Genomic DNA, 25,955 nt, shown 5'->3' on the forward strand with positions numbered 1-25,955 from the left:
AGGACCGAAGAAAGTATATCCAACGGAAATAGGATAAGATAAGAGTGTTTATATGGGCCCTACCATTTTATAAGCTATCTAACATCAATATATATATATATATTTTGTTATTATAATGTAAAATCAATGATTGATTTAAGTTGATACGTACACCCTCCGATCACTATTATAAGCAAAAATCTACATTTTAGATTCATTCATTTAATGATGCACATAATCTTTATTATAGACCACATACATCATTAAATGAATGAACCTAAAATGTAATTTTTGCTTATATTAGTGACCGGAGGGTGTATGGAATAGCTAAACAGATCTTAACAATCTTACTATATTAAAGGGAGCTCAGCACTGCTAGCAAACCCTAGAAAATTTGCTCAGCCAACTCACCCATCAATCTATATATAAAAGTTGCCCCAAGCCAATTTTGAAGCCCTAATTTTTCCTAAACCCTAATGACTAAAATTTCTGTTTTACCCCTAGCCTAAAGCTTAATTCCAAAACAACTATAACCCTGTTTTGTTGTTGAAACAAATTAGCCCTAAACTTCATCTTAATACTTTCATATTTATTTCTTCCTTTTCTCTTGGTTCACGAACTGCAAGCAACATCACTCCCTTTTCTCTTGGGTTCACGAACTGCTCAAAGTGTAATTCATCCTCCTCTGCAATCTTTTGGCATTTTGGGTGGCTAATCCTCCTCTACTTCCATCCTTCCATCTTCCATCAAATTCTCTCTATGTAAAAGGCAAAAAAATTAAGCAAGGTTCAATTCTCACATACATTAAGATACGGTGGTAGCTTTTCGGAATCAACTCTCTATTTACTAAATCAAAATTGCTTCAAGATTCCACAATTTTTCCCTAATTTGTAGAGGTATTCAATTTGTTCTTTCTAAATTTCATATTCGGTTTGTTCTTTCTCATTTCGATTAACGATTTCATTAACGATTTCACCAATGATTCCATTGTTGGTTATACTATCTAAAATCGATTTTGGTTGATGATTCGGTTACGATTTTGATTTTTGATTCGTTTCTATTTTGGGGGTTTAGATTGCATCTCACATGGTGTTGCAATGGACGGGAAGATCAACGCTTGAAGTTACAGTCGTGAGCTTTTTGTTCATTTTTGCAAAATTTGAATTACTATTATTATTCCATTTTTATTCATCTTTTTAATATTCTTTTTGCTTTCCCTCTTCTTTGGTGTCTCAATTTATGCTCTGTAAATATTGAATGAGCTACGACGATGATATGAGCGGGTACGTAGAAATGGAAATTGGATATTGATGAGAAAAGCTATCTCAGAATGTTATCAAGGTATGTTAATGAGAACATAAACTTGCTGAGAAGCTATATGATTTTATCTTCCACCTTGGACATTGTTTCTGCTACCGAATGGTTTTGTGATGGTCATAAGAATCATGTCTTCATATGATGATCTAAAATTTGTTTTATAGGGCTTCAATTTCTTCCAATAAGTTCAAACCATATGGTGTGAATTTGAAAAACCTAAACATTTTAATTTTTTATTTCATTTTTTTTTTGTTGCTTTTGTTTTTTAGCTTATATTGTGATTTGAGTATTTTTCTGAGAATACTGCCTTCCATTTGTGTTTCGTGAGAAATTCCTGATTACGGTTTTTGTTGACATTTTTCTTTTTAATTTTTGATTGCACTATCATTTTAATAGAAAGGGTAAACTTAAACATAAACGAATATGCTTATGACATGGAAATATATTTCTCCAATTTAAATTAGTATGATAGTTACTTTGATTGATCCATTTTATCTTTGTGTATGCTTTATGCACACCTTTGTTTTTTAATTGTTTTTACTCAAGTATTTTTATGCATGAGGAGTTTTGATATTATTTTTGTCTTCCTCACACTAACAATTCAAAGTAAAGATGGTGACAAGTTTGATGAGTCTATACGGACAGACCTGTTAAAGCTGCGAACTTATGGAACTTATGTAAGTGATTTTGCTTTATTTTGAAACGTGCATTATTTTTCATTATTAATTAATCCTTCAATTCTATTTCTCCAATTTGAATTTTAAGCTTTGTACGTCTGAATTTTCAGTTATGCACGTCGTGAGTTTACATGCTAATAATTGTGTTGTTCTCAAATAAAACATTGTACTAAGCAGTGAGAGAGAGCTACTTTGCATTCTTAGTGTTTGATAGGTCACTTTTATTCTTATTCCCTTTCACTTATTTTGTCTTTTTATTTTGCAAAATCACATAAATAGAGAATTGCAGGTTGACACACATTTTTCAATTTGAACAACTAAATGGATAGAGGATTGGATTGGTTGTCATTCTCAAAAGCTGAAGAGCTCTTTTTAGTTAGCATTTTTTGTTTCATTTTGCTGGTTCGTGTATCTATCACACATGGGTTTGTTATTTGTTTCTAATGTATTTTGTCTGAATCATGCTTTCACAGATGTTGCACTACGGAAATGTATATGACATAACAGATCCGACTTATAAGTAGATCTTGAGGCTTAAGTGGTGTACCTATCATGTCGAGTCCATCCAAATGAGGTTTGTGCAATAAGAACTATTTCTTTTTGTGTTTTGTTTGATGCAAGCTGTGTTTTTTGTTGAGTCTATAGTAATCAGATTTTATGTCGAGTAAGTTATATGGGATGTCGTTCAAGGTTTGTAAAAGCAATAAGATTATCAATTGAAATGATAGGATTTTTGCCAGAGGATAATAGTTGTAAAGCAAAAGTGATTTTTGCTGTTTGAGTTGGTATTTTAAATCATATTCAGGTATAGAATTAGTTTTATTGACATACAAATCGATTTTAGAAAAAAATATTGCAACCCATGCCTCTATATGTACCTTTACGACGTTTCTGTTTAAAAAATTAAATAAGTTTAGTTTGTATTCAACTTAAAATATATGGGGTTGTTGTTTTCTGAATTGCCATCTTTATATTAACATAAATATGTGCCCATTTTGTTTCCATTTGTATGCATATAAGATCATAAGAAACGTTCGATGTGTACCAGTCAATTTCACATGATTTATGCTTTTCGTCATTGCTATTTTATTTTGGCTCAAAACATGGTCGTTTATTATTATTTGTGGCACCTTAGATCTTAGATGCAACTACAGTTAAATCATGTATTAATTGATGATTTTTATACCTTCAATAGAATTATCTACTTCTAGGCACAAATTAAATCTCAGGAAGGAAATTGGACATGAGTTGTATCGGTATGTGAAGTTAGTTGATCCAGCTTTCAAACAGTTTGAGGTTTTTGTGGACAAAAAAATTGGAAGTTGTGTTTTAATCATGGTATAGGAGAACTGGAATTGAATAGAACTTAAGCATGTTGCTTCGATTACTTTGATAGCTGTTCCACCACAATTGTTTGTTATTCGGGTGAATGACCGCCATGACAATGAGATTAAGTATCCCATGTATGTTCCTCCATTGACTTTAAGACTGGAGCGTTCAATTTACAGTCCAGATGCAGCCCTTTCATTCGCTGGTATCACCTTACCAATCCCTTATCGCCATGACTCGAACAACTTTAAGTATTCCATCACCAAATGGTTGACTCTTGATGATGTTACGTCTGATTATCTGGTATTTGAGAAATCTAAGTTTAAGTTAGAATTTTTTTTAGCAAACCATCTAATATTCCTTATTGTCATGTCTAACGTGTTTTCATTTTTCTTTTTCCTTGGATTTTCACTTATGCTGGATTTTTTGATGACATCATCCACAAAGAGTGTAAAGATATTGGTCTTCTAAATGATTCAGGACATTATTGGTTGTTGAAATTGGAATTTGTGGATGAATATAAGTCTATCAAATTTGGAGAAGATTGGAGGCTCTTTTGCAATGGAAGACAACTCTATGAGGGAAAGGGCATAAGGTTTGGAATAAGTGGTCTGCGATACAATGGAATGCTCTACTGCACATTTATGAAATAATAATGTGTTTGTTTTAATTTGTCTTTTTTTTTTTGCATGTATTTATTCTTTGTTTAATGTTTTGGATATTGAGCAATCAACCATCGTTTATGGACTATGCTTGAAACTTGCAAGCCAAAATCGAAAGTTTTTTATTTTTTATTTTTTTTTTTATATAAATTTATCCATGAGTTGTAATTTTGGATTAAAATTCCAACTGAGTGATATTATTCATTTTGATACAGCCATGCTTATAAAAAAGTACATATGTCGATTTTTATTTAAATAAATGGAGGTCAATTTCATATTTACAAAATGCTTGGTAAATCAACGTAATAAAAAGGTAGCAGTGTTTTTAAACTTGATCTTGCGCCTAAAGACATATATGAAGCAAATGACATCGATAGGAACTTACGATATACTCCCTCCAGTCCTTTTTATAAGAGACAAATTGAGCAACTAAAATTATTTATTACTTTTTATGATCATTTATGCATCCAGTTACAAAGTCTTCAACCGATAACAATGATAATAGTAACAAGTCTATATGTTTTGGACCGGAAAGATATGACTAATAGACTAATTTAGCCATTCATGTTTATTTATATTTATCATTGAGATTTATTTATATTTACCATTGAGATTTAACAAAGATATGAATAATGTAGTTCATTTTTATCTTTATGACTTATTTTATTACGGTCTATTTAGTATGGTATAACTTATTTGTGTATATTTTACTCGGTAAGACCCGTGCGTTAGCACGGGTCGATGGTCTAGTCAAATTTAAACTGCAACCAGTGCCGCGAAAAAACCCTAAAATGTGCAACTTCATCCATAATTTACTTTGTTACCCCTCTGATGATCCCATTAGAACTCCATAAATTGTGCGCCATGTTGGATAAAACATGTGGGAAAATGATAACCTGCAAATCTCTTTGACAGCAAAACCCTGCAATTTGAAAATGATACACATAAAGGTGGACGGTGCACACCATTCAAAAGTGGACGGTGCAGAGTACTCAAGTACTGCCACCACAGGCACATTAAAATAGACCGATTGGAGCATAAATCTATTGAATGGAAAATTGAGACACAAAATCTCTATAATCTCTATCCCTCTAATTTTCCTCTTCAATTCTGATCTCTACCAAATAAGTTTAGTAACAAAACCTTCTGCTGCACATCAATCTATCATTCCAATTTCTCTACCAGTATCTCGTCTTCGACCACCATCTTCACCAACGCGAATCAACTTTTCTAAAAGCCCATGTGCTACAACAGTTGAAAAGCCCTTAATCTCAAATGGGTTTGGTTCAAAATCTCAACTTAAGGTTGTTTTAATGAATAAAGATGAGATTTTTAATGGTGTTGTTTTGTCAAAATCTGAATTTGGGGTTGTTCAAAACCCTTCAATCTCAAATGGGTTTGATTCAAAATCTGAACTTGGTGTTGTTTCAATGAATAAAGATGAGGTTTTGAATGATGGTAGTTTGTCAAATTCATTGCCTTTTATTGGTTGTAACGGTTATTGTAGTCATCATAAGGTTCAATTTGAATTTTGTTGTAGTTTTTGAGGCTAGCTATTGTCTCTGTTCTATATATATTTTATTCATAGTTAGTTATATTGGCAGTGGGTAGGTTTGGGTTATTTGCGTACAAGTTTTTGATATTTTAAACTCCATGCATCTTTATAAACTTGAGTCCTTAACAAATGATATATCTTTATATGTTCATGGTTAGTTACCCTTTCTTTTGTGTATCGTTAAAAGGTTTCAAGGACTCTTACTATGTATTGTTGTGAGTTTGCTTCTCTTATTCGACTTTGCCAAAAATTGTACCATGAAGAGTTGCTACTTTCTTTGAAACATTTTGGATATTTTTATTCTATTTGTTATGAATATTCAATAGTGCACATTAAGAGTCGAGTCCCACTCATTTTTAGGAAATGAGGAATTTTTCTGGTAATACATCTGCACTTTTTCATTTGGGAGGTCTCCTGCTATGCCCTGTTTTGTTGACTTGCTGCTGCAGATTTTGTTAGGCCATTTTTTCCGCTTCTGGTGTGGTTCTGTTGCCAATTCAACTTACATTTTAATGGTGTAACAGAAGTGAATTTTGACGCCCGTGTTGGTACAAGACCAATAGAGTTTATGTTTTGCTCTTTGAAACATTATAATTGTATCGAGCTTACCTTGATTTAAAGCCTTATATGATTTGTTGTTTTTCACTTCTTTGTCTATAGTACTTCCTGTGTTGCTGATATTTGTTGTAGTATCTTGCTTGACATTATGTATTACATGTTAATTATTTAACATTTGATTCTGATTTTTGAAAGGAACATATGAATCTATTATAATTTTTCATCTGTGTTGCTGATTATCTTGCAGGAACATATGATTTGTGTTACTTATTACTGCAAGTGCGCTTACTTTTGGAATCACATTGTGGCTTACTTTCTATCATGGTACTTCTTTTTTTCATAGAAGGAATTATACAAGACATAGGAAGTGATTGTGACATGAATTATAGCTATCAAACATGTAGATAGATTTTTTTAATTTGACTATGTGTACGCTTATCTCTACCTCTTTTTCAACTATTTTTTTGAATCTATCTTACTATGATATGATCATTTTCAAGTAACATTATATTGCAATATTTGATTAATACCTTTATCTCTCTTTCAAGTAGGTTTGGTTTGTGGTTTCTAGATTACATCAATATAAGTGTTATTGCGATTTTTGGCTTATGTTTTATAAGGATGGTACTATGGTAGGAATAGTTGTAGGTTTTTATAGTGTCATTTGAAGTTTTAATTCTGCTTGAAACTCTTGAAAAATAGGCATAGGTGTAATGTGATTACTTTTGTCGATTGAATGGAAAGTTGAGATTCAAACCAATTTGACAAAGCCTGTTAATGATGTGGACACTGTTGTTATGTTACAATTAGTGGTGATGCAACTCTTCAGGTACTTACTCTACTATACTCTAATCTACTTTTTTTTTTGTTCATGTAGATATTATCATTTTAAAGATTGAAATTTTATGCTGAAAACTAATTCAAATCGAAGTCTACAAATTTATGAGCAGTTATATTTTATAGAAATCATATAGACTTAACTGTAAGTATTTTGTTTCTTTCTCTTGAGTTAGTTAACAATGTGTCCCTTATTTGGTTCTCTGTTAGATGTTACACTTTTTGATTGTTAACATTTGATGCTTTCATTATCTTAATTTACGCCTGCAAGTTCTTATCAATTGATGGAAAATGTGACAGCATAAAGTGTATGAAACGTTGAACATGCTTCGACGAAGGGTATGAATATGAACTAGGCCTTTACCTGCAAGTGTGAATGTTAACTATAACTTAATCTTTCATTCTTTTATATTTCGCTAATATTTTGAGATTTAAAATTATTGTCTTCACCTTATCTAAACTGTTATGCTGATTTGTTTTTTTGTAGTCATAGTAACATATTCTGAATCTATTTTTTTTATTAGAGGCTTTATGGATGGCTATATCAGTTCTATAGATAACAGTACACTTATCAATACAATTGGTCTTAATGGACACACATGAGTTCTCATCATAGCCTTACAAATAGAATTGTCTCTTTGAAAAATTCTTGATATTGTCAAAGATATAATGCCAATTTTTTGTTGGTTAGTTTTTTTTTTTTTTTTTTTTATATTTTTGGTTACTTTTGTTGGTTAGTTTAAAGAATGGTAAGCTAAAAAAAGTTTAAATATTGTTGTTAATTCTTCTTCTTTGCATACCGTGTGTAGGATTTCAATGCATTAAAATAATTTACATTGGACTCCTTAAGGTGCCTAAAGCAAATATAAAGTTCTTCTATTTTGTTTGTGAATTGAGCTAATGCAAAAGTTTCTGTTTTTTGTAGTGTTACTGAAAACTAAAGATGTTTGAAATTTTTTCTTTTCTCAACCTATAATAGCCTATAGAAAACTGGTGTTTTTGTCTTATGAGGAAAGTCTGGAGCATGAGCCTACTATTCAACTATTGGTGCTTTTGACACAGAAACAATACAACGAGGAATTGTGATTTTGAAGGCTAAAAATGTTTTTTTGGGTCCTTTGAGATTAGTTGATGTTGGTTGTGTTGAAGGTTTATTATTGTTATTCAGACATGAGTGGTTTTAATGTAATATAGGTTTTTGGAATCAATTAGTGACCAATTGTATAATGTCGATTCTAATTTCTCTTGCAAAATTTTGATTAAGTTTAGATGATTGCAATGAAGAGAACCAATTGTAATTTTGATCTCTGAAGGATTGGAAATAGAATTTTAGATCTTTGCCATGGTCTAATTTTTAATTTTTTTTTCATTTGTATGAACTAAATGATTCCATGCCATCTCCTACATCTTTATTATTTGAACTTGAAAATTTAATGACTGCTATAATTATGTTGAGGAATGTGTATCAATTGTTGGATATGTAGGGGATATGTTACTTACATTTGATTTATTTCTTCACAGGTATATGTTTGGCATTTGAAGCTATAAGACCTTTTTTTTTTTTTTTTTTGAAGGAAAAAGCTATAAGACCTATACATGCTGGTTCCATTTTTAATATATATAAATAAATTATCTAAAGCACTCTATGAAGTTCCGACACAGACATATGCTGATATCGATATTAATTTAAGAAAATAACATAATTCATTGTAATGGTATGTGTCGGTGTCGTGCCGATATCAAACATGATACATATATGATGTCGGGACAAAAATACTTCTTGGTGTAAAAAGACTTCATTAGCTGATGAGAAAGACGAAGATACAAATGTTACATATAATGTAGATTATAAAGAAGTGGTCCAAAATGTTGTTAGTTACCGTTGTTACCCATGTGGTGTTGGAATGAAGTTTCAATTATAATATATTTCATATTGTTTTAATTTATTTTCATGTGATGTTGTAGTTCTAAATTGCTAATATATTGTGCTCATTATGGACCCGTGCGATAGCACGGGTCACGCGATCTAGTACAAATGAAAGGAAAATATGCTTGCCAACCCTAGCAAAACCCTCGATTGTCATTTTTTTTTACTGATTTACCCCTCCTGGGCGGCAATTTCAAATTGTTTTGAAACTGCAAAATGACAGCCATACAATTGGCCAATAGGAGATGATGGTTCACGTGATTGAACAGAAAATTGAGCAATTGGATCACAAGGTCGGTTTCAGTTTCAGAACAAAACAGAACAACTCCTTCTTCCTCTTTTCACAATCGATTTTCAATTTTGTTTTCACAAACCCAAACCCTCTCTCCCATACACAGCTTCTTCTTCCTCTCCTCCCAATCGATTTTCTTTTTTCTCCTCACAGACCCAAACTCTCTCCCATACTGTTTCAATTTTCAATTTCAGGTAACAAGCAAACAAAATCATTACAATTTGTTTTTCATTTTATGAATCAATTCTTACGCAGTTTTAGGGTTTCAATCATTTCTAATTTTAGTTTTGATTCTGTGCAAAATTGGTTAATCCTATGTTTTTTTTTACTGAATCTGATTGTGCAGGTTGTAGGATAACCACTCAATCTCATTAAGCTGATTTCACAAAGTTGCTGCTACCACTGAACCTGATGTTTTCCCTTTAATTGATGCGTGTGTTTCAAAAAATGGTGTCAAACGTGCTGATTATCAATGGTAAGTTTCTCTAAATCGATTCATTTACCCTCTGTTTGGATGCTTATATGACAACAATTTGAGTTTATATTAAAATAACTTATACATAAGCGCTTAATTAAGTTGTTTATCCAAACAACTACTTAGAGTTTTTGTCCCGCACTCATACTCTTCTTTGTCTTCCTTTTTCAACTTTGTTGACGCTGAACTCATTGTCTGATCCATAGCTCTGAGTCGAGGTGGTCAGAACGAGTCAACCTATTACACTTTGCATTGAGACAGCATTTATATGACGATTCGATTTTGATTGTTGAGGTAACTCTTATATCTGATTATCTTATGATATCAGTTAATTCCCTGTGAAAGTTTGAAAGCAACTGAATCATTTTTTTGTTTGGTTTTGACATTATGAAATCATCTGATATGAAATTTGATTTTGTAGTTTGATTTTTGGATATGGTGTCATTTGTCCGCAGTCAAAGAGAGTTTCAGAGAGGGGACGAAATTGCTTGGTATGCAATAATTATACGATTATGAGGAATGAGTAAAATATAGCTACTACTTAAATTTATGATAGATTAATGGAGACAAGTTAATTAGGTTTTAACTGCACATTTGATGATAATCTTGCTTTTGGTATAGAGTTTCTTGATGTTGATGTTATAATTTTCATTTGATTTATGGCAGACAGGGTATTTTGATCGCACACAAATTCTGAACTGTAGTGTGTAATCTTTAGACCTGGCTTCTGTTTTGGTTTGTCGCTTTTGTATGTGGTTCATTTGTGTCTTTATGTTAGAATCAGTTTGCATGAACGTGTAGTTTAAAACTATGTAATGGTGAACCTATGGTCTAAATCTCTTTTAATCAATGTCAGCGTACTATCTGCCTAATCAGTTTTTTAGTTTGTTTAATTTAGTCATGTAATTATAGTCGCATATACGTTGGGCCTAAAGGCGCTTTTAATGTGCGGCACTATTTCTTATCCGAGAAGTTAGCACTGTATTTGGTATTCGTTACATGACCTGTCATTGTTTGTTACCACATTGATATAGCAGACATTATTTAACATGGTAAGCCACTTCTGCAATTTGACAAAACCATTGTATGGCATAAATCATGATTCTTATGCCGTTTGTTGTTTCGATATGATGTGGGATGTAAATATTAGAGGATTAGTTGTTTTGACAGTTAGGTTGGGATCTCATTTTCTATGGCTAACTAAAGTTTTTATAATTTTGGTCCCTGAAGTTTGATGAGATAAATGTGTGTTTATATAACTATCAATGCATGTGTTCATGCGCGAAACCGTTGCTGAGATAAGGTTTGTATAGGTTTAGGGAAGAGCATGTCATTTTCAAATGTATGCAAACATTAGGTTCTCAGCAATTTTTATCGATCGCTTTCAATATTCTAAATTACCGGACCCTCATATCAGGCCATTTTGTGATTGTATTAGTTTGGAATGGTCATGTTGTGGGTTGTGTTAGACAGGAATGAGCATCTTAGGCTCCTCATATTGTGTATAATGGTGATGCTGTTATGGTCATCAGCACACCTTATGGTTAGCAATTTTTCTGATCTATTCCACTATGGTATTTTTTTGAAGCTCACATTAGCTTGATGAGGGTAAAAGCTTTTACAAAAAACGTCTTATATAGAAAAGTTGTTAGCTTGAACGTGTTTGTACCATTGCCTATAGCAAGTGGAGTCAATAATTATGGTTTGGTTTGATGTCAACAATACGTGATGATACTGAGGTTTGCACATTTTGTTAGTGTGACACAGTGCATATGCTTTCACGCTTACCAACATACAATGTATTTAGGGCACGCCAATCTATGTAGTTATGATTTTCTTTTTATTGGAGAGCTCATCATTTCTTCTGCACCAATTTCTGTTATCAAAGAGATGGCTGCTCCTCATTTCTGATAGTTCATTTGGACCACTATCCATGGATTAAGTTTTTTATACACTGTGCGTGCATGCTACCCTATGTAAGGTTATGGTTTCAATAGTGCATGCCTTCCTAAGAGAGACGAATCCGATGTTAACAGTCATTGAAATTTTTTACAAACATCCTTTTTCTGCAGGAAGCTTATCCCTTTGATGGTGTCCAAAAGTTTGGTTCTCATTTCTACTGCAGGAGGATCTTGATAAAAATGTAAGTATTATAAAGCCTTCTAATTGTCTGTTATGATGAAATTCATATATTTGTTATTGATTTATTTTTAACATCATTTGTGTATTCTTTAAATTTACATACTGAAGAAAAATAAATTGTGAAGGATGCAATAAGTTTGAAGTTTCTCTATTTGGTATTACTTATATTGTATTTTTTGAATGTTGAAAACTTGAAACAGATCAAATGGGATCATTATTTGAATAACTGCCGGAAGCTTTCGTCAAAAAACTGTAAAAGACAATCAAGGTAACTTATAATTGGCTTTGACTTAGCATGATCTCTCTCTTTTCTTGAAGGCGTTATACCTGAACCTGACATATTTTAAATTTTTCCTAACTTCTATGTGATGTCTCTTTTGAAAACAAAAAGAGAATGGACGAGGAAGTGACTTTTGCAGCCACACCCACACTTCTAAAAAAAACTCAATCTCTCCCACTTTCGCTGAAGCTATGGCTATGTGGTGGTTCCTTCAATTGGGTTTTACGGACTGACTTGGACTCTCACAAATATGAGACCAAACACAAGAGTAGTTTTTATTAAAAGATGTAAAAATCAAATGCATTTTTTGGAGTAGCCAGAAACTATGGTTCTAAATCTTGCGTGGGAACTCTCCCCGAACCCATTGTTTTGAAAGTGTGTTTTTTGTGTTGCTTGACTTTAGATGATGATGATGATGATGATTATTATTATTATGCATTTGTCCTTTTGGTTTTGGTACTAGCATATGATTCGTTCTGGAAGGAGTTTTGATGAAGTTATTAGTATCATTGTTGTTTTGTTGCAGTTTAGTTGACAATCCAAAATTGAGGAGGCTCAATGGGCTATAATTGTATCGGTGTTGAATGTGATGGATCGATACGGTAAGTTTCCCAAATGTTTTTTAAGAGTCAATTTATTGAGATTGGTAGCAAACCGAGCATTGCTTCATATATGCCAATGCAGTACAGTTTTATGTTGTAATTTAGATATTCATTTTTCAATTGTTGCAGTTTTGATATTATTTTAATTCTCTTTGCCTTTTTGATTCATTTAAATGTTAGATGCAAGAGGTGTTCATCTCATACACATGAAACCTGATATGATTTTGCTCGAATGACGATTCTTACTCAGAACTATGAAACCATGTATGTGCTCCTTTTATTTCTTTGGTTTGTGAAATACCATCGGTTCTTTATTTGGTTGATTTAATTTATGAAAATTCTGCAGCACATTTAAACTATAAAAGCATATGAACATTGTGGAAAAGAAATCACTTGCAGCCATCGAAAAGAAATCACTTGAATATGCTTTGCATTGCATGTACACACATGGGACTATATAAGTATTTTGATGAGGAATCGATTTCGATTGAGGTAACGCTTAGACCTGCTTCTCTTATGGTATCAGATAATTTGTTGTTTAATTAAGAGCATATGAAATGCTAACGCCGCTACTCTCTCTTCTTCTTCTATTATTCACTCACACTTACATTCACTCACTCAACCAGTTATATTTTGCAGATTCTTAGAATTAAAATTGAAAATAAATTGAAAGTACTTTTAAATTTATTGTCTAGAATCTCAAATTGAAACCCGTGATCTTAATCTTCTTAGTTTTTTGTGAGTTCTATAATTTTATTTTTGGCTTAGTGAAGATTTTGCTGCTAGCACTATATTATTTTTGTTGTTTTTTCCTCACTTTTTTTTGGAGTGTTCTTAAGTTGAAATTTTTATATGCAGCAACTTGCTTGGATAAATGGCTTAATTGTAAGCTATTTTTGTAACAAATAAATGGCCCATTTTCGAGATTATAAAAAAAAAGTGATTTTAATTTTCTATGGTTTCTCCTAAAAGTGCTTATGGACATGTTTTAAACTATTTCTGTAAGCTATTCCAAACAATCTCACAAAATGCTTTATGCCAGTAGATAAACTCAAACAAGGTAATTCAAAAGTTTGGAGTGAAGATAGTCTTTCCACTTTTGGTTTAGATTTTGGATGTTGTGGTCTGGTGTTTGGGACTGTTGCTGCATTATTGAATCCTGTGTCAATTTTTGTTGCAAATAGGAGTGGCTTCTCTTTTATAGGGTGCTCTAAGGCGCTGATTAAGTTAATAATATCATGACAAATTATATTTCCCCCCTAAGAAATGTATTAGAGCGTATGATTTAAGCATGTGTTTTTAAATTGCAACTTAAGTTTCACCTTAATCTCATCTTCAGTAATGCTTATTGCTTGGAAAATATTTAGTATTACAATGGTGTAGACTCTTTTTTCTCACTTAATTAGCTTTGACAGTTTCATGAAACGGCCCAAGGTACATGGAATCTGCAGACATGTGGCTCTAGATATGATTCTCACCATTCTTCTATTACTACAACTACTACTATGTAATTTTCCTTTTACTCCATATCATTTTCCTTTTATACTTTTTTTTTATTCTTCCTTATAATAACAAAGACTTTAATTGCACTTCTGTGTGATATATTGACTGTCCTGAATTCATTTATGTCGTGCATAGTTTCAATTATGTTGTCAATGCGATATTCTCTTGATAGGTTCATGTTTGTTTTACCATATATGTAAATTCGTGTCCAAATGATGAATCAAGCAGAATGGAGATAACAAAAATGAGTGTATTTTATTTTAATAAGTGGAACTAAGTGTGCTTTTGTTTTTTATTTGTTCTATGTACACATATAACTTGATAACTTGATTAGATTATTATATTTACCACCTTAGTATATCTGTAGTTGTGGTAATCGTTTTCAACTTATTAAATTTCCTCTATATGTTGGTAATTCTCCAGATTTACCACACTTTCTGATGAGCTTTTGAAAAAGAAATTCTCATGATAACTGACAGGTAAAAAAATAAGCAGTGTTCTATGATATGTCTGATGTTTATTTTGTACAATACTGACTTATTTGATCATGAACATATGTTTGTATAGCGAGGTTAGGTTGTCTGCGTGCTCTTCAAGAGGGTTTGGTTTGCAAGTTGGTCATTATTGTGTGATCCAAACCAAAATGAGATTGAGATAGCTGTGGAAAAAGGAACGTCTTGGGCTGTTTTGAAGAATTTTTACGGGATTTTTGGCTGGTTCTTGGATCACCGTCATTTTTGCAAAGCGACACCTTTTTATTAATAATTGAGATGGAGTTCTGCTTTGAGTTGTAAACTGCGTTTATTTGTACTTTGCGATGCCATTATTTTTCTTTGTTAAGGTCCTTTTTGTTGAGCTTTGTTTTGATTTACAACTTAGTTTTATTGTTGGTGTTTTGTGCTAATATCAATTAAGAATTTCTAATTATCTTGCTACCAACATGAACATGCTCACAAACTCAATATTACTCGGTGTGTTGAGGCGTTAGAATATTTATTTTTTGAAGGAATCTTAATATTGCATATTTTTCATGCACTTCACATTTTTTTTAAGGAATCTTAATATTGCATATTTTTGATGCACTTAGTTTTTTTTTAGAAGTAAACAGAGTTAGTTCAATTCTAGACATATCCAATCTTCTTGCATAACTAAAATGCCCTCACAAGGGCGCCAAAATGCAAGGCATGTGACATTTCTTGCCATTTCTAGGCATGTTGCTACTTATTATCTATTCTAATGACGTTTCAAATGCGATCTCTTTTTTACTACCATATTTTGTTGTTTTTTATGTTAATTAACCATGCATTTTTAATATATATATTGTGGTCAACGTTGTCCCGTGCGAAGCACGGGTTCACGATCTAGTTAACTAAAAAGCAAATATTGATTCTTATACATTAATTGATTATGATTGAAAAGAATGTTTTTAGCTATGAGTCAGTTTCTTAACTACTCTCTGAAAAAGTTTGATGAATGAACAACAAGTTTGTATTAAAATATAATTAGTGGAAAAGGATAAAGTAAGAGAAAGCTAAAATGAACAAAATAAAATATACCTTTTGTTTGACACGTTATCCACTAACATTAGATGTTAATTAGTGGCTCCAAATTAAACAATATTAGTAGTGAATTTGCGTAGGTGAGCAGTTTTTTGAAATTTTGGTGCAATCATACATTTCCTTTGGGTGAAATAAATTTTGGTGAAATATATTGTTTTCTTTTGGGTCCCAGTGGTTGGTGCAGAGTTGGTGTTCAATCATTTAAACAGTATCTATGGTGTTAAGAATATGAAATTTTCTTTGACATTAATTGAGTTAAGAGCATCAAGTTTGAAGTTATCTACTTTTCAGAAAGCAGTATCTATGGAGATACAACTACTCTTTTTCTTATTCACTACCTATGCTCTTGGAGCATTCTCATTCTCAGAGGAGTTTGATCATTATCCTTTTCCATCCAACTTTCTCTTTGGCACTGCTTCTTCTGCCTACCAGGTTTCTTTACCTTCTTCATGTTTATCTCCTAAAATCTTCATTATTTTAATTAATCATGGCTGATTATTAAACTTAATATTATAGTATGAAGGTGCTTACTTGAGTGATGGCAAAGGATTGAGTGACTGGGATGTCTTCACTCATAAACCAGGTCATGATAACAACATTTCTATGTCATCTAGACATCCATTTTTCATACTTGAATACCTTCATTCATTCAATCACCTGAGTTGCGTAATTACATAATAACATATATTTTTTTCAGGTAGTACTGATGATGGAAGTAACGGTGATGTTACTGTTGATCAATATCATCGGTATCTGGTACACATCATAATACTATTTTTTGGTGAATCATCACAATACTTTTAAGTTCCTCATAATCAAAATCCAATTTAGTTTAAGAGGTTACAACCTTAACAAGTGTTGTGTCAATACTAGAATTTTAGACTTGTCGAGAAAGTATGTGTACCTTATCTACTTTAACTAATTACACCCATTATATATGGTCTAAATGTCAATTTGTAATAAAAACAGGAGGATGTAGATTTAATGGAAGCTATCAAAGTCAACAGCTACCGGTTTTCAATTTCGTGGGCAAGAATTCTACCAAGTACGCATCTTGATTTAACATAATCTCAGTGATTTCAACTAATTAGCAAATATTAAGTACCTGTGTGTTCTAGTCAATTCACAAGCAGAATTTGCAATGACTGTGAGCAGAAGGTAGATTTGGAGAAGTCAACTTGGCTGGTATTGACTACTATAATAGGCTTATCGACGCTTTGCTACTCAAAGGTTTGGTTTCAATCTTCCATCTACTGCCTGTGAGACGAACAAGAGGTGTCACTGTTCGATTAGCTTAACCTGCAAGTATACAATTCGCAGGGATCCAACCGTTTGTTACATTGTTTCACTTTGATTTCCCTCAAGAACTTGACGACAGATATGGAGGTTGGCTAAGTCCCCAATCACAGTGAGCAACTGGTTCTACAATTCAATTTGCTCATACTTCACTTCCTTTGTCATACTTTACCAGCATTATAATGTATTTTGACATGTACAGGGAAGATTTTGTATTATTCGCAGACATATGTTTTAAATCCTTTGGTGACAGAGTTAAGTACTGGACCACATTCAATGAACCAAATCTCCAAGTTTCACTTGGTTACCGAAATGGTAAACACCCACCATGTCGCTGCTCCCGCAAATTTGGAAATTGTAGCGAGGGAGATTCAGAGAAGGACCCCTTTGTAGCAGCCCATAATATTATCCTATCACATGCAGCTGCAGTTGATATTTATAGAAACAAATACCAGGTAATATAGTAAAAAGACCTCACAACTTTGTAGCAGCATGCTAAGGAATCAAATTATTTCTATTTAAGCTAATAAAAAAATAATTATGATGCTAGTTTTACAAATCAAAGTGAAAAGTAAGTATGATTGAACTCTCATTCGAAACATTGTAAACATGATTTACTTTTAACGCTGCATCCAGGCTGAGCAGGGAGGACAAATTGGCATTGTCGTACACGTTGACTGGTTTGAACCGTTTAGCAATTCGGTAGCTGATAAATTAGCTGCTGAAAGAGCTCAATCATTCAGCATGAACTGGTAGGATTTCCTCATTGTTCAATGTCCATGGCTCGTTCGACTTCTACCATGCAAAAGTTTGATTTGGATTTGTTCTACTCACATAGTCACATTTGCAACTGCCAGATCAAGATTGAACAGCTCACTTTTGACTTCATATTTTGGCCTGATTTACTAAAGTCAGAGTATGAGACTGAAATCTTGATCAAATGGTTCAAATCATGTGATTGGACTCAATGCATGATTCTCTAACCGTAGACAATCCACCTGATCATGAAGTTTGACTCTATAATAATGCAGGATCTTGGATCCAATCTTCTTCGGCAAGTACCCAAAAGAGATGGAGGTGATTTTAGGAAGTACATTACCCAAATTTTCCAGTAACGACAAAGCAAAACTGAATCGAGGACTCGATTTCATTGGCATCAATCATTATGCAGGTTACTATGCTAGAGACTGCATATCATCAATGTGTGAGTCTGGGCAAGGAACCTCCACAACAGAGGGTTTATACCAACAAACTGCACAAAAAGATGGTGTCCCCATTGGAGAGCTTGTAAGCACTTCATCCTTTTGATGATTCCATTAGTTACATTTTTATTTATCGTTAACCTTGCACGTCCAACCCAATCTTGAAAGTTGTATTGTTATGTGTAGACTCCATTTGATTGGCTCAATGTTTACCCACAAGGCATGAAGAAAACTGTTACCTATGTGAAGGACAGGTACAATAACACTCCAATGTTCATTACTGAGAATGGTAAGTAAAGAAACACATTGAAGTTGAACCATTTTCATTGAATTTCAACCATTATTAGTCTCTTACACAGACTCTATCCGAATGTTTTTGTAGGGTATGGCAATTTGTATGATCCAAATAACACCAAGGAAGAATGTCTTAATGATATTAAAAGAATAAACTACATGACTGGTCACTTAGATAATCTGGGGGCGTCAATAAGGTAAGAGTCCACAAAAACCGAATAAACATCAAAGTTATCGATATATGGTTTACCTGGTCACACGTAAAATAGCTGAGTATTTGTGTTGGTTATGTGGCTATAGGGAAGGAGCAGATGTGAGAGGATACTTTGCCTGGTCCTTGCTTGACAACTTTGAGTGGCTATTTGGTTTTACAGTGAAATTTGGACTTTACCATGTTGATTTTGCTACGCAGAAGAGAACTCCAAAATTGTCAGCTAGTTGGTACAAACATTTCATTGCAAAACATAAAACCGAAAGCAGTAATCCAGAACATGACACGGATACGAGAAACTGGAACAAACAATTCAAGGCAAATATGCTTAGAACCGTAGGCTCAGAGGGTAGTAGAATAAAAAACTTGGATTAACTTGTTTCATTGTCCCTATAATTCACAACCTTATTACCTTAATTGGTTCTCTCTTCATTTCTTTTATGTTGACAAGGACCAAATATTGATTCTGCATTCTAACGCACCCTTTAAGTACTCTCTCCGTCCCGGAATATCTGACCCATTTTCTAAAAAAAATGTCTCAAAATAACTGAGTCATTTCAATTTTCAATACAACTTTCATCATTCCCAATACAATATAACTCTAATTAATACTACTTTCATCATTCACAATACAATATATTCCACTTTCCCCTTTATTTATACATTTTTCTTAATCTGTGTGAAAAACCAAATTGGCTCAGATAAAACGGGACGGAGGGAGTATGAGTTACTCCCTCCGGTCATTATTATAAGCAAAAGTTGACTTTTTAAGTTCATTCAATAAATGATGTATGTAGTCTATATGTAGACCACATACATCATTTATTTAATGAATCTAAAAAGTGAATTTTTGCTTATAATAGTGACCGAAGAGAGTAAATACAGAGTAAAAAGTAAAGTGTGGCTTACTTCTTAAAAAAAAAAATGGCTTAAGTCACACAATAAGAGGAAAAATAGCAACACACATTTCCAAACACACTTTCTTTGATTGGTTAAAATTTATATAGGTCTCGTCAAATCATGTGCATCTCATATGAATGTGGTATCAAAGAGAGTGTGTTAAAATGTGTGTTGGTATCATTTCTCGTCCCGATAAATTAAGCCTTCCGCTTTTATTACAAGGATCTTTAAAGAATTTCAGTGTGCTTGAATATACTCCCTCCGGTCTCATTTATAAGCAAATTTTCACTTTTTAGGTTCATTGAATAAATGATGAATGTGGTCTATAATATAGACCGTATACATCATTTATTGAATGAATCTAAAAAGTCAAAATTTGCTTATAAATGAGACCAGAGGAGTAAGCCATATGCAATTTTCTGAGTGCATTCATTACTTTTTTTTTTTTATCACACCTCTTATAAATACTATTATTTATTTAGATTTTGTTTTTGAAGGAATTTATTTAGAAATTTGAAAAATTAAAGTTTCACATTAATATATAAAAGATATTTTTTGAACATCAACATATAAAATAGATACGTTGATATACATTTAAATATATGTGGAAAAATTACAATGAGTTAATAAATATACGAGCGATTATAAAATTTTGAGTTTTTTTTTTTGTGGTGGCCGGAGTTTGAACCCCGAACCTTGCATATATTATGCATTGTCCCTACCAACTGAGTTAAGATCACGAAGACATAAACTTTTGAGTCTAGTACCTATACATATTTTCAAACTCCGCTTTTTATGTAACAAAAATAAAAAACTCCGCCTTTTGAGTTTTGTATTTCTTACAATAGAGGGTTACTTTTTGGACCATTTTTTTTTGTAGATAGACGAAATGGCAAAGCCATTATAAACTCACACACACAAGTGGAGGTACCGGGGTTCGAACCCCGGTCATGACATCCGGTCTAACAATTTTGACATTTTGCCAGTTGAGCTAAGACTTCTGGATTTTGGACCATGTTTTTAATTTGACCAATGTTGTTGAGAACATTGTAAGATGAAAATGAAATTGTAATATTGGATAAAATTTGAAACATTTGTTGAAAATAAATTATTTTGATTTTAAAATTTTAATCTTGAAAATAAAATAGCAATTTTTTCACAAAAAATCAAAACAATCAAACCAAATTAAACTGCATGTATTTTTATTTAAAACAATCAAACCAAATTAAACTGCATGTATTTTTATTTTATCGTCTAATGACTTTTAGCCTTAAAGTCGAACCAATTCACATTGCAAACACCTGTACATAAGACATTCATTAACGGTTTTCATTTACTTCTTTCTACAAAGTTTAGTCGAGTTGAGTACTTTTGTAAACTCTTTTTTTTTTTTTTTGATTACAACTTTTGTAAACTCTTAAATACTAGTAATACTTACACAATAATTTGGTCAACGAATAAATAAAAAAAATAAGCGTGTTCCACGTGACAAATTAATTAATAGCAGTATATATAAGAAGAACATACCATAAGAGTAATAGACACTGCATGATTCGAGGCCAAACAGGAAATGGGATTTTCCACGTTGTTGTCAATGACAACTCTGTATCTGGAGATATTGCTGCTGCTTCCTCTCCTCTCAAATGCAGTGGATCTCTCTCCTCCATTCCCCACTAACTTTCTCTTTGGGACTGCTTCTTCTTCTTACCAGGTATATACATATCTTCAAAGCATATAGATATAGTACTACAATTCATTCAAATGTTAAAAAATCAATTGTTTGTTAATTATATCCTATTTAATTTAATCTTAATTTCACAGTATGAAGGTGCTTATAATAGTGATGGCAAGGGACAAAGTAACTGGGATAACTTCACCCACGGAGGTAACAAAAATTTTAATCTGCAAATATTATTAGCATGTTAGTAGTGAAAGTTTGAATCATGATTTTTTTTCTCAAACTCTTTTAAGTGTCTTAGCTCAACCACTTAAACTACGCTTTAGAACCGATTACTTATTGTACCATATGCTTTGCTCGAATTTAAATATACGCCTTAATAGTAGTTTGATTAATGTCTCCTTGCAGGTAGAGGCATTGTAGTCGATGGAAGTAACGGGGATATCGCGGTTGACCATTATCACCGATACCAGGTTACTTTAGAAACTACTACTCCATTTTAAAAATAATTGTATACAAATATCACAACTCCGAATTAAAATCATTTAAGCACACTCATAAAATACATATCATTTACTTATTTTAAAATATATATTATTTGATTCTTTACTCTTAGGTATTTTTTTTTTTCATTCATGTGTCTATTTACTTGTGATGAAAATAAAAAAGTAAAATAAAAAGTGTATCTCTATATCCATATAATCCAATCCTTTGTTTAGGAAGCAAATACTTAAAGTACTAATGAGACAAATCGGTAATCCTATCCTATCCAGTCCTTATAATTATATTATAATAATTAAAAAAAAATCCAGCTTCAGATCCCCTATAAATTATTATATCCTCTTATTAAAAATTTTAGAGAAATACTGTTTATGCAACCATTTTAATACACTTGTTCAAAAAAACAACCATTTAATACAACTTTTAGGACAATTATTTCTCTGATACTTTTATTGTGCTCTTATTATCTTACTCAATTTTTCTTTCTTTATCATTTTTGTCTCAAAAAATGAAAACAAAGGTTGTCGTAATTTTTTTCTCAAAATGATCGTGCAAATATCATTATTCAAAAAATTAATATATCCATTTAATTTTAGTAATTTCAAAATAATAATATAACCTCCTTCAAAAAAAAATAATAATATAACTTATCCATGCAGCTTCTTCGAAAAAAATAGTATAAATATATCCATGCAACCCGCGTGCACAACATAAAATAATGCGATGGTGTTTATTTATAAAATTAAATTAAGATAGTCAAACAAAATAGCATAAATAATCAAATAAAAATTCACAAAATGATAATGAAAGTACACCCACCTACAGTCAAAGTAATTTTATTTTTTAATAGATTTTTAGTTAGTTTAATCTCTTAATTTTTTTTTAAATTTTGCAGTTTATCTTTTTTCAGTATACTTAATACTTGGAAGTTCATTTTTTGTCACAATAATTACGAATTAAATCAATTAAATTGTTTAGCACCGTCTTTCACTAGAAAATCACCAACTAAAACAACACATTCCATTTCAAATTCATTAAATTTTAACAAGGCCACAATTTTGGTCTTTTGCATTTGAATTTGGTGTACAAGACAAAATCAAATAGAATTTTCATAATTTCAATGTGGATCAAACCCAGGAGGATATAAATCTATTGGAAGATTTGGAAGTAAATAGCCACCGGCTCTCCATATCATGGGCAAGAATTCTACCAAGTATGCTTCCTTCCATTATCAAACAAAATTTTTGTAAAATTAATATTCCAACAAATATTATTAGTTGTAATAATATGGATTCCTTGTATATGATTGTGAACAGAGGGTAGATTTGGAGAGGTCAATTGGGCTGGTATAGACTTCTATAACAAACTACTTGATGCCTTGCTGCTCAAAGGTAACATTTGAAAAATGACCTAGATTTCTATAACATAGCAAACCAAAGTTCAAAATCTCGGTTGGGAGAGGTGTCCATATCTAATATCACAATTCACACATGTTTCGAATAATATTCCCTCATGTGGAGGGAACATATGAAAAACAGCAAAAAAAATGTTAGGAAAAAAAATTATCTCTATTTTTTCTCTCCCAAAATACTTATCAATGAAGAATTCATCTTAAATGAGGAGCAATAGTTAATAGTTATTAATCTATTGTAGTATTGCTCAACATTGGTTTTCTTTTTCTTGATCAGGTATCCAACCCTTTGTTACTCTAAGTCACTATGACATCCCACAAGAACTAGAAGAGAGATATGGGGGGTTGCTATGTCCCCAATCACAGTAAGCTACCAGTTTTTCAAATTGACCTGAAGAGTCTTCAATCACAAATTAACCATATAAACTCATAATTAAAGATCATTGCTTTTCTTTTATGTTTGACGAGCAGGGAAGATTTTGCATTTTATGCGGACCTATGTTTTAAAACATTTGGTGATAGAGTAAAGTACTGGATCACATTCAACGAGCCAAATTACCTCGTATCACTTGGATACCGTTCGGGTGTGTATCCTCCATGTCGTTGCTCTGGTTCATTGGCAATCGTAACTTGCATCGAAGGAGATTCTGAAAAGGAGCCCTTTGTAGCAGCCCATAATATTATCCTGTCGCATGCAGCTGCAGTTGATATCTATCGAACCAAATACCAGGTAGGTAATATACACTTCTTGTTTTTGGTTTTCGTATATGTAACACATTGACACTTCAAATTGAATGTGTGTCGGGTGCCTAATACGTCACCAATGCATGTGGTAGATTCAATAATTTCTATTTTATCAAATTATTACCAATGTCAACATGTATGTTCTTGCTGATCGACTTCATAGATTTCTCAAATCATACGAACTATAGTTATTTGATTTGATTGTAAAACATTGTATATTAAAAGTGAAACATATCAGGCTGAGCAGAGAGGAAAAATTGGAATAGTAGTTTCACATGAATGGTATGAACCAATGAGCAACTCTACAGCTGACAAATTGGCTACTGAAAGAGCAAGATCATTCACCTTCAATTGGTATAATTCTCCTTTAGAAACTAATATAATATATAGCTTTTTCTATTGATTCACTCGAAGTATAAGGAAGAGAGCCTCATATACTCAAATAAAAATACAGGATTTTGGACCCAATCATATTTGGTAAATACCCCAAAGAGATGGAGGACGTTCTTGGAAGCCTCTTACCTGAATTTTCTTCCAATGAAAAAAAGAAACTCAAGAAAGGATTGGATTTTATTGGCATCAATTACTACACAGCTTTCTATGTCCAAGATTGCATATACACCAAGTGTGATTCTAGATCTGGGACTTCAAGAACAGAAGGTTCATACCTGACAAGTGGATACAGAAATGGTGTCTCAATAGGAGAAGCTGTAAGTATCCTTCAAACTTATTATAGTGTGGTCCATTATCACCAATAATTTTTCTGATGCTTTTTTTGTCATGTTACAGACTCCATTTAGCTGGTTTAACATTTATCCACAAGGCATGGAGAAAACTGTTACATATGTGAAAGATAGGTACAACAATACTCCAATGTTCATAACTGAAAATGGTAAGCAAGCAAGACATATTAATGTTTTGATGAGTGCCACTAACATTCCTTACAACAATCTCTTTTAAACGCTCTTTTTATGGAGTGAATTCGTGTAGGTTTCCACTATTTGGAAAATGTATTTCACATAAAGTGATGAGATGTATATGAATTCTACTAATAAAAGAGAATATGTATGAAAATGTATGTTGGAGCGAGTGATATTAACATTTTTCTAATACTTGGTCACAATAATTTTATGTGCATTTGTGATAAATCTAAATATTTTATAGGGTATGGCCAACAAGATGATCCAAATCTCACTTTGGAAGATCAACTCAATGATTTTAAGAGAATAAAGTACATGAAAAGTCACATAGAGGCTTTGTCAACAGCAATAAGGTAAGAGTAAAATATAACTTCTTTTTAAATAAAAATAACATAAACGATATAAAACATGTATATGAAGGATTCCAATTTTAACTATATTGTTATCAATTTTCCTTAAATAAAAACCTACATTGTTAGTTATCAATTTTGTTACTCTGGCATCTTATTATAATTTTATCTAATCAAATGTTGGAACACCTGTAATTGTTTGCTTTGACATTAATCAAACATTATGAGAATGAAATAAATTTTTCCAACCGTCTCTGTTGTTTCAGGAAAGGAGCAGATGTGAGGGGATACTTTGCATGGTCCTTGCTTGATAACTTTGAGTGGATATACGGATACACAGTAAGATATGGATTCCACCATGTGGATTATGCTACACTGAAGAGAACTCCAAGGTTATCAGCAAGCTGGTACAAGCAATTCATTGCGAATTATAAACAAACTGAATTCACTGGGGTGCAAAAACTGGTGCAAAGTACATGAGACAAATTTAATGCAAAGCCTTTTCAGCTATGTAAATTTTTTGTTATTTCTCTTTGAGAGAATTGACAGGATCTCATCTATATAATCTCATCATCTCTTCAAAAATATCAATAAAGGTTAATTGATGATGATAGAGAAATGACATTTGTACAACCAATTTATTGTAAATTTTCTCTCATATTCACATTATGTTTTTACTTTCTCTATCTCTTACTTTTGTTTTTGTTTCAATACCTTTATTTTTGTAAATATATGGTTGTCCCATGAGTTTTTT

At 32.2% G+C, this 25,955-nt stretch overlaps 2 protein-coding genes and 1 long non-coding RNA gene across 17 annotated transcripts; all 3 read left to right on the forward strand.

The window, feature by feature from the left end:
- Window positions 1-4,989: 4,989 nt before the first annotated feature.
- LOC146903388 (uncharacterized) lies at window positions 4,990-8,372 on the forward strand. The gene is made up of 3 exons (XR_015021046.1): window positions 4,990-5,268; window positions 6,325-6,401; window positions 6,955-8,372. It is a non-coding gene; the product is annotated as an uncharacterized LOC146903388 (long non-coding RNA).
- A 759-nt stretch (window positions 8,373-9,131) lies between these two features.
- Window positions 9,132-19,114, forward strand: LOC146903389 (beta-glucosidase 46-like). 15 transcript variants are annotated; one of them, XM_085731298.1, is made up of 24 exons: window positions 9,132-9,327; window positions 9,480-9,608; window positions 9,815-9,902; window positions 10,030-10,099; window positions 11,497-11,589; window positions 11,681-11,751; window positions 11,951-12,018; window positions 12,557-12,632; window positions 12,813-12,896; window positions 12,979-13,124; window positions 14,048-14,139; window positions 14,559-14,614; window positions 14,703-16,126; window positions 16,211-16,277; window positions 16,392-16,450; window positions 16,664-16,739; window positions 16,850-16,924; window positions 17,015-17,102; window positions 17,193-17,445; window positions 17,627-17,742; window positions 18,022-18,277; window positions 18,379-18,481; window positions 18,575-18,683; window positions 18,787-19,114. In XM_085731298.1, exons 13-24 carry the CDS (start codon window positions 15,923-15,925, stop codon window positions 19,070-19,072), a joined length of 1,692 nt encoding a protein of 563 aa, XP_085587424.1. In that variant the 5' UTR covers window positions 9,132-9,327; window positions 9,480-9,608; window positions 9,815-9,902; window positions 10,030-10,099; window positions 11,497-11,589; window positions 11,681-11,751; window positions 11,951-12,018; window positions 12,557-12,632; window positions 12,813-12,896; window positions 12,979-13,124; window positions 14,048-14,139; window positions 14,559-14,614; window positions 14,703-15,922; the 3' UTR covers window positions 19,073-19,114. The 15 variants fall into 15 exon arrangements, with proteins under 15 accessions (XP_085587424.1, XP_085587427.1, XP_085587426.1 ...); XM_085731301.1 differs by having other exon boundaries at window positions 11,497-11,584; XM_085731300.1 differs by having other exon boundaries at window positions 11,523-11,589.
- Window positions 19,115-21,140: 2,026 nt separating this feature from the next.
- On the forward strand, window positions 21,141-25,887 carry LOC146903390 (beta-glucosidase 46-like). The gene is made up of 12 exons (XM_085731309.1): window positions 21,141-21,308; window positions 21,419-21,482; window positions 21,684-21,748; window positions 22,914-22,989; window positions 23,093-23,167; window positions 23,465-23,552; window positions 23,659-23,917; window positions 24,170-24,285; window positions 24,386-24,641; window positions 24,721-24,823; window positions 25,096-25,204; window positions 25,468-25,887. The coding sequence occupies exons 1-12, from the start codon at window positions 21,168-21,170 to the stop codon at window positions 25,679-25,681; spliced, it is 1,566 nt and encodes a 521-aa protein (XP_085587435.1). The 5' UTR covers window positions 21,141-21,167; the 3' UTR covers window positions 25,682-25,887.
- The last annotated feature ends 68 nt before the right edge of the window (window positions 25,888-25,955 follow it).

Source organism: Medicago sativa, chromosome 8 (assembly GCF_051527215.1).
Source record: "Medicago sativa cultivar Bolivia chromosome 8, Bolivia_mono, whole genome shotgun sequence".
In the NCBI taxonomy this organism is placed as follows: domain Eukaryota; kingdom Viridiplantae; phylum Streptophyta; class Magnoliopsida; order Fabales; family Fabaceae; genus Medicago; species Medicago sativa.

What these genes read in the sequence shown, in the direction of transcription:
- LOC146903389 (XM_085731298.1), top strand. Translation starts at nt 15,923, where the DNA reads ATGAAATTTTCTTTGACATTAATTGAGTTAAGAGCATCAAGTTTGAAG. An exon ending in GTGGGCAAGAATTCTACCAA is followed by an intron (nt 16,740 to 16,849) that starts GTACGCATCTTG and finishes GACTGTGAGCAG; the next exon opens with AAGGTAGATTTGGAGAAGTC. An exon ending in AATGTTCATTACTGAGAATG is followed by an intron (nt 18,482 to 18,574) that starts GTAAGTAAAGAA and finishes ATGTTTTTGTAG; the next exon opens with GGTATGGCAATTTGTATGAT.
- LOC146903390 (XM_085731309.1), top strand. Translation starts at nt 21,168, where the DNA reads ATGGGATTTTCCACGTTGTTGTCAATGACAACTCTGTATCTGGAGATA. An exon ending in GGATAACTTCACCCACGGAG is followed by an intron (nt 21,483 to 21,683) that starts GTAACAAAAATT and finishes GTCTCCTTGCAG; the next exon opens with GTAGAGGCATTGTAGTCGAT. An exon ending in ACCATTATCACCGATACCAG is followed by an intron (nt 21,749 to 22,913) that starts GTTACTTTAGAA and finishes GATCAAACCCAG; the next exon opens with GAGGATATAAATCTATTGGA.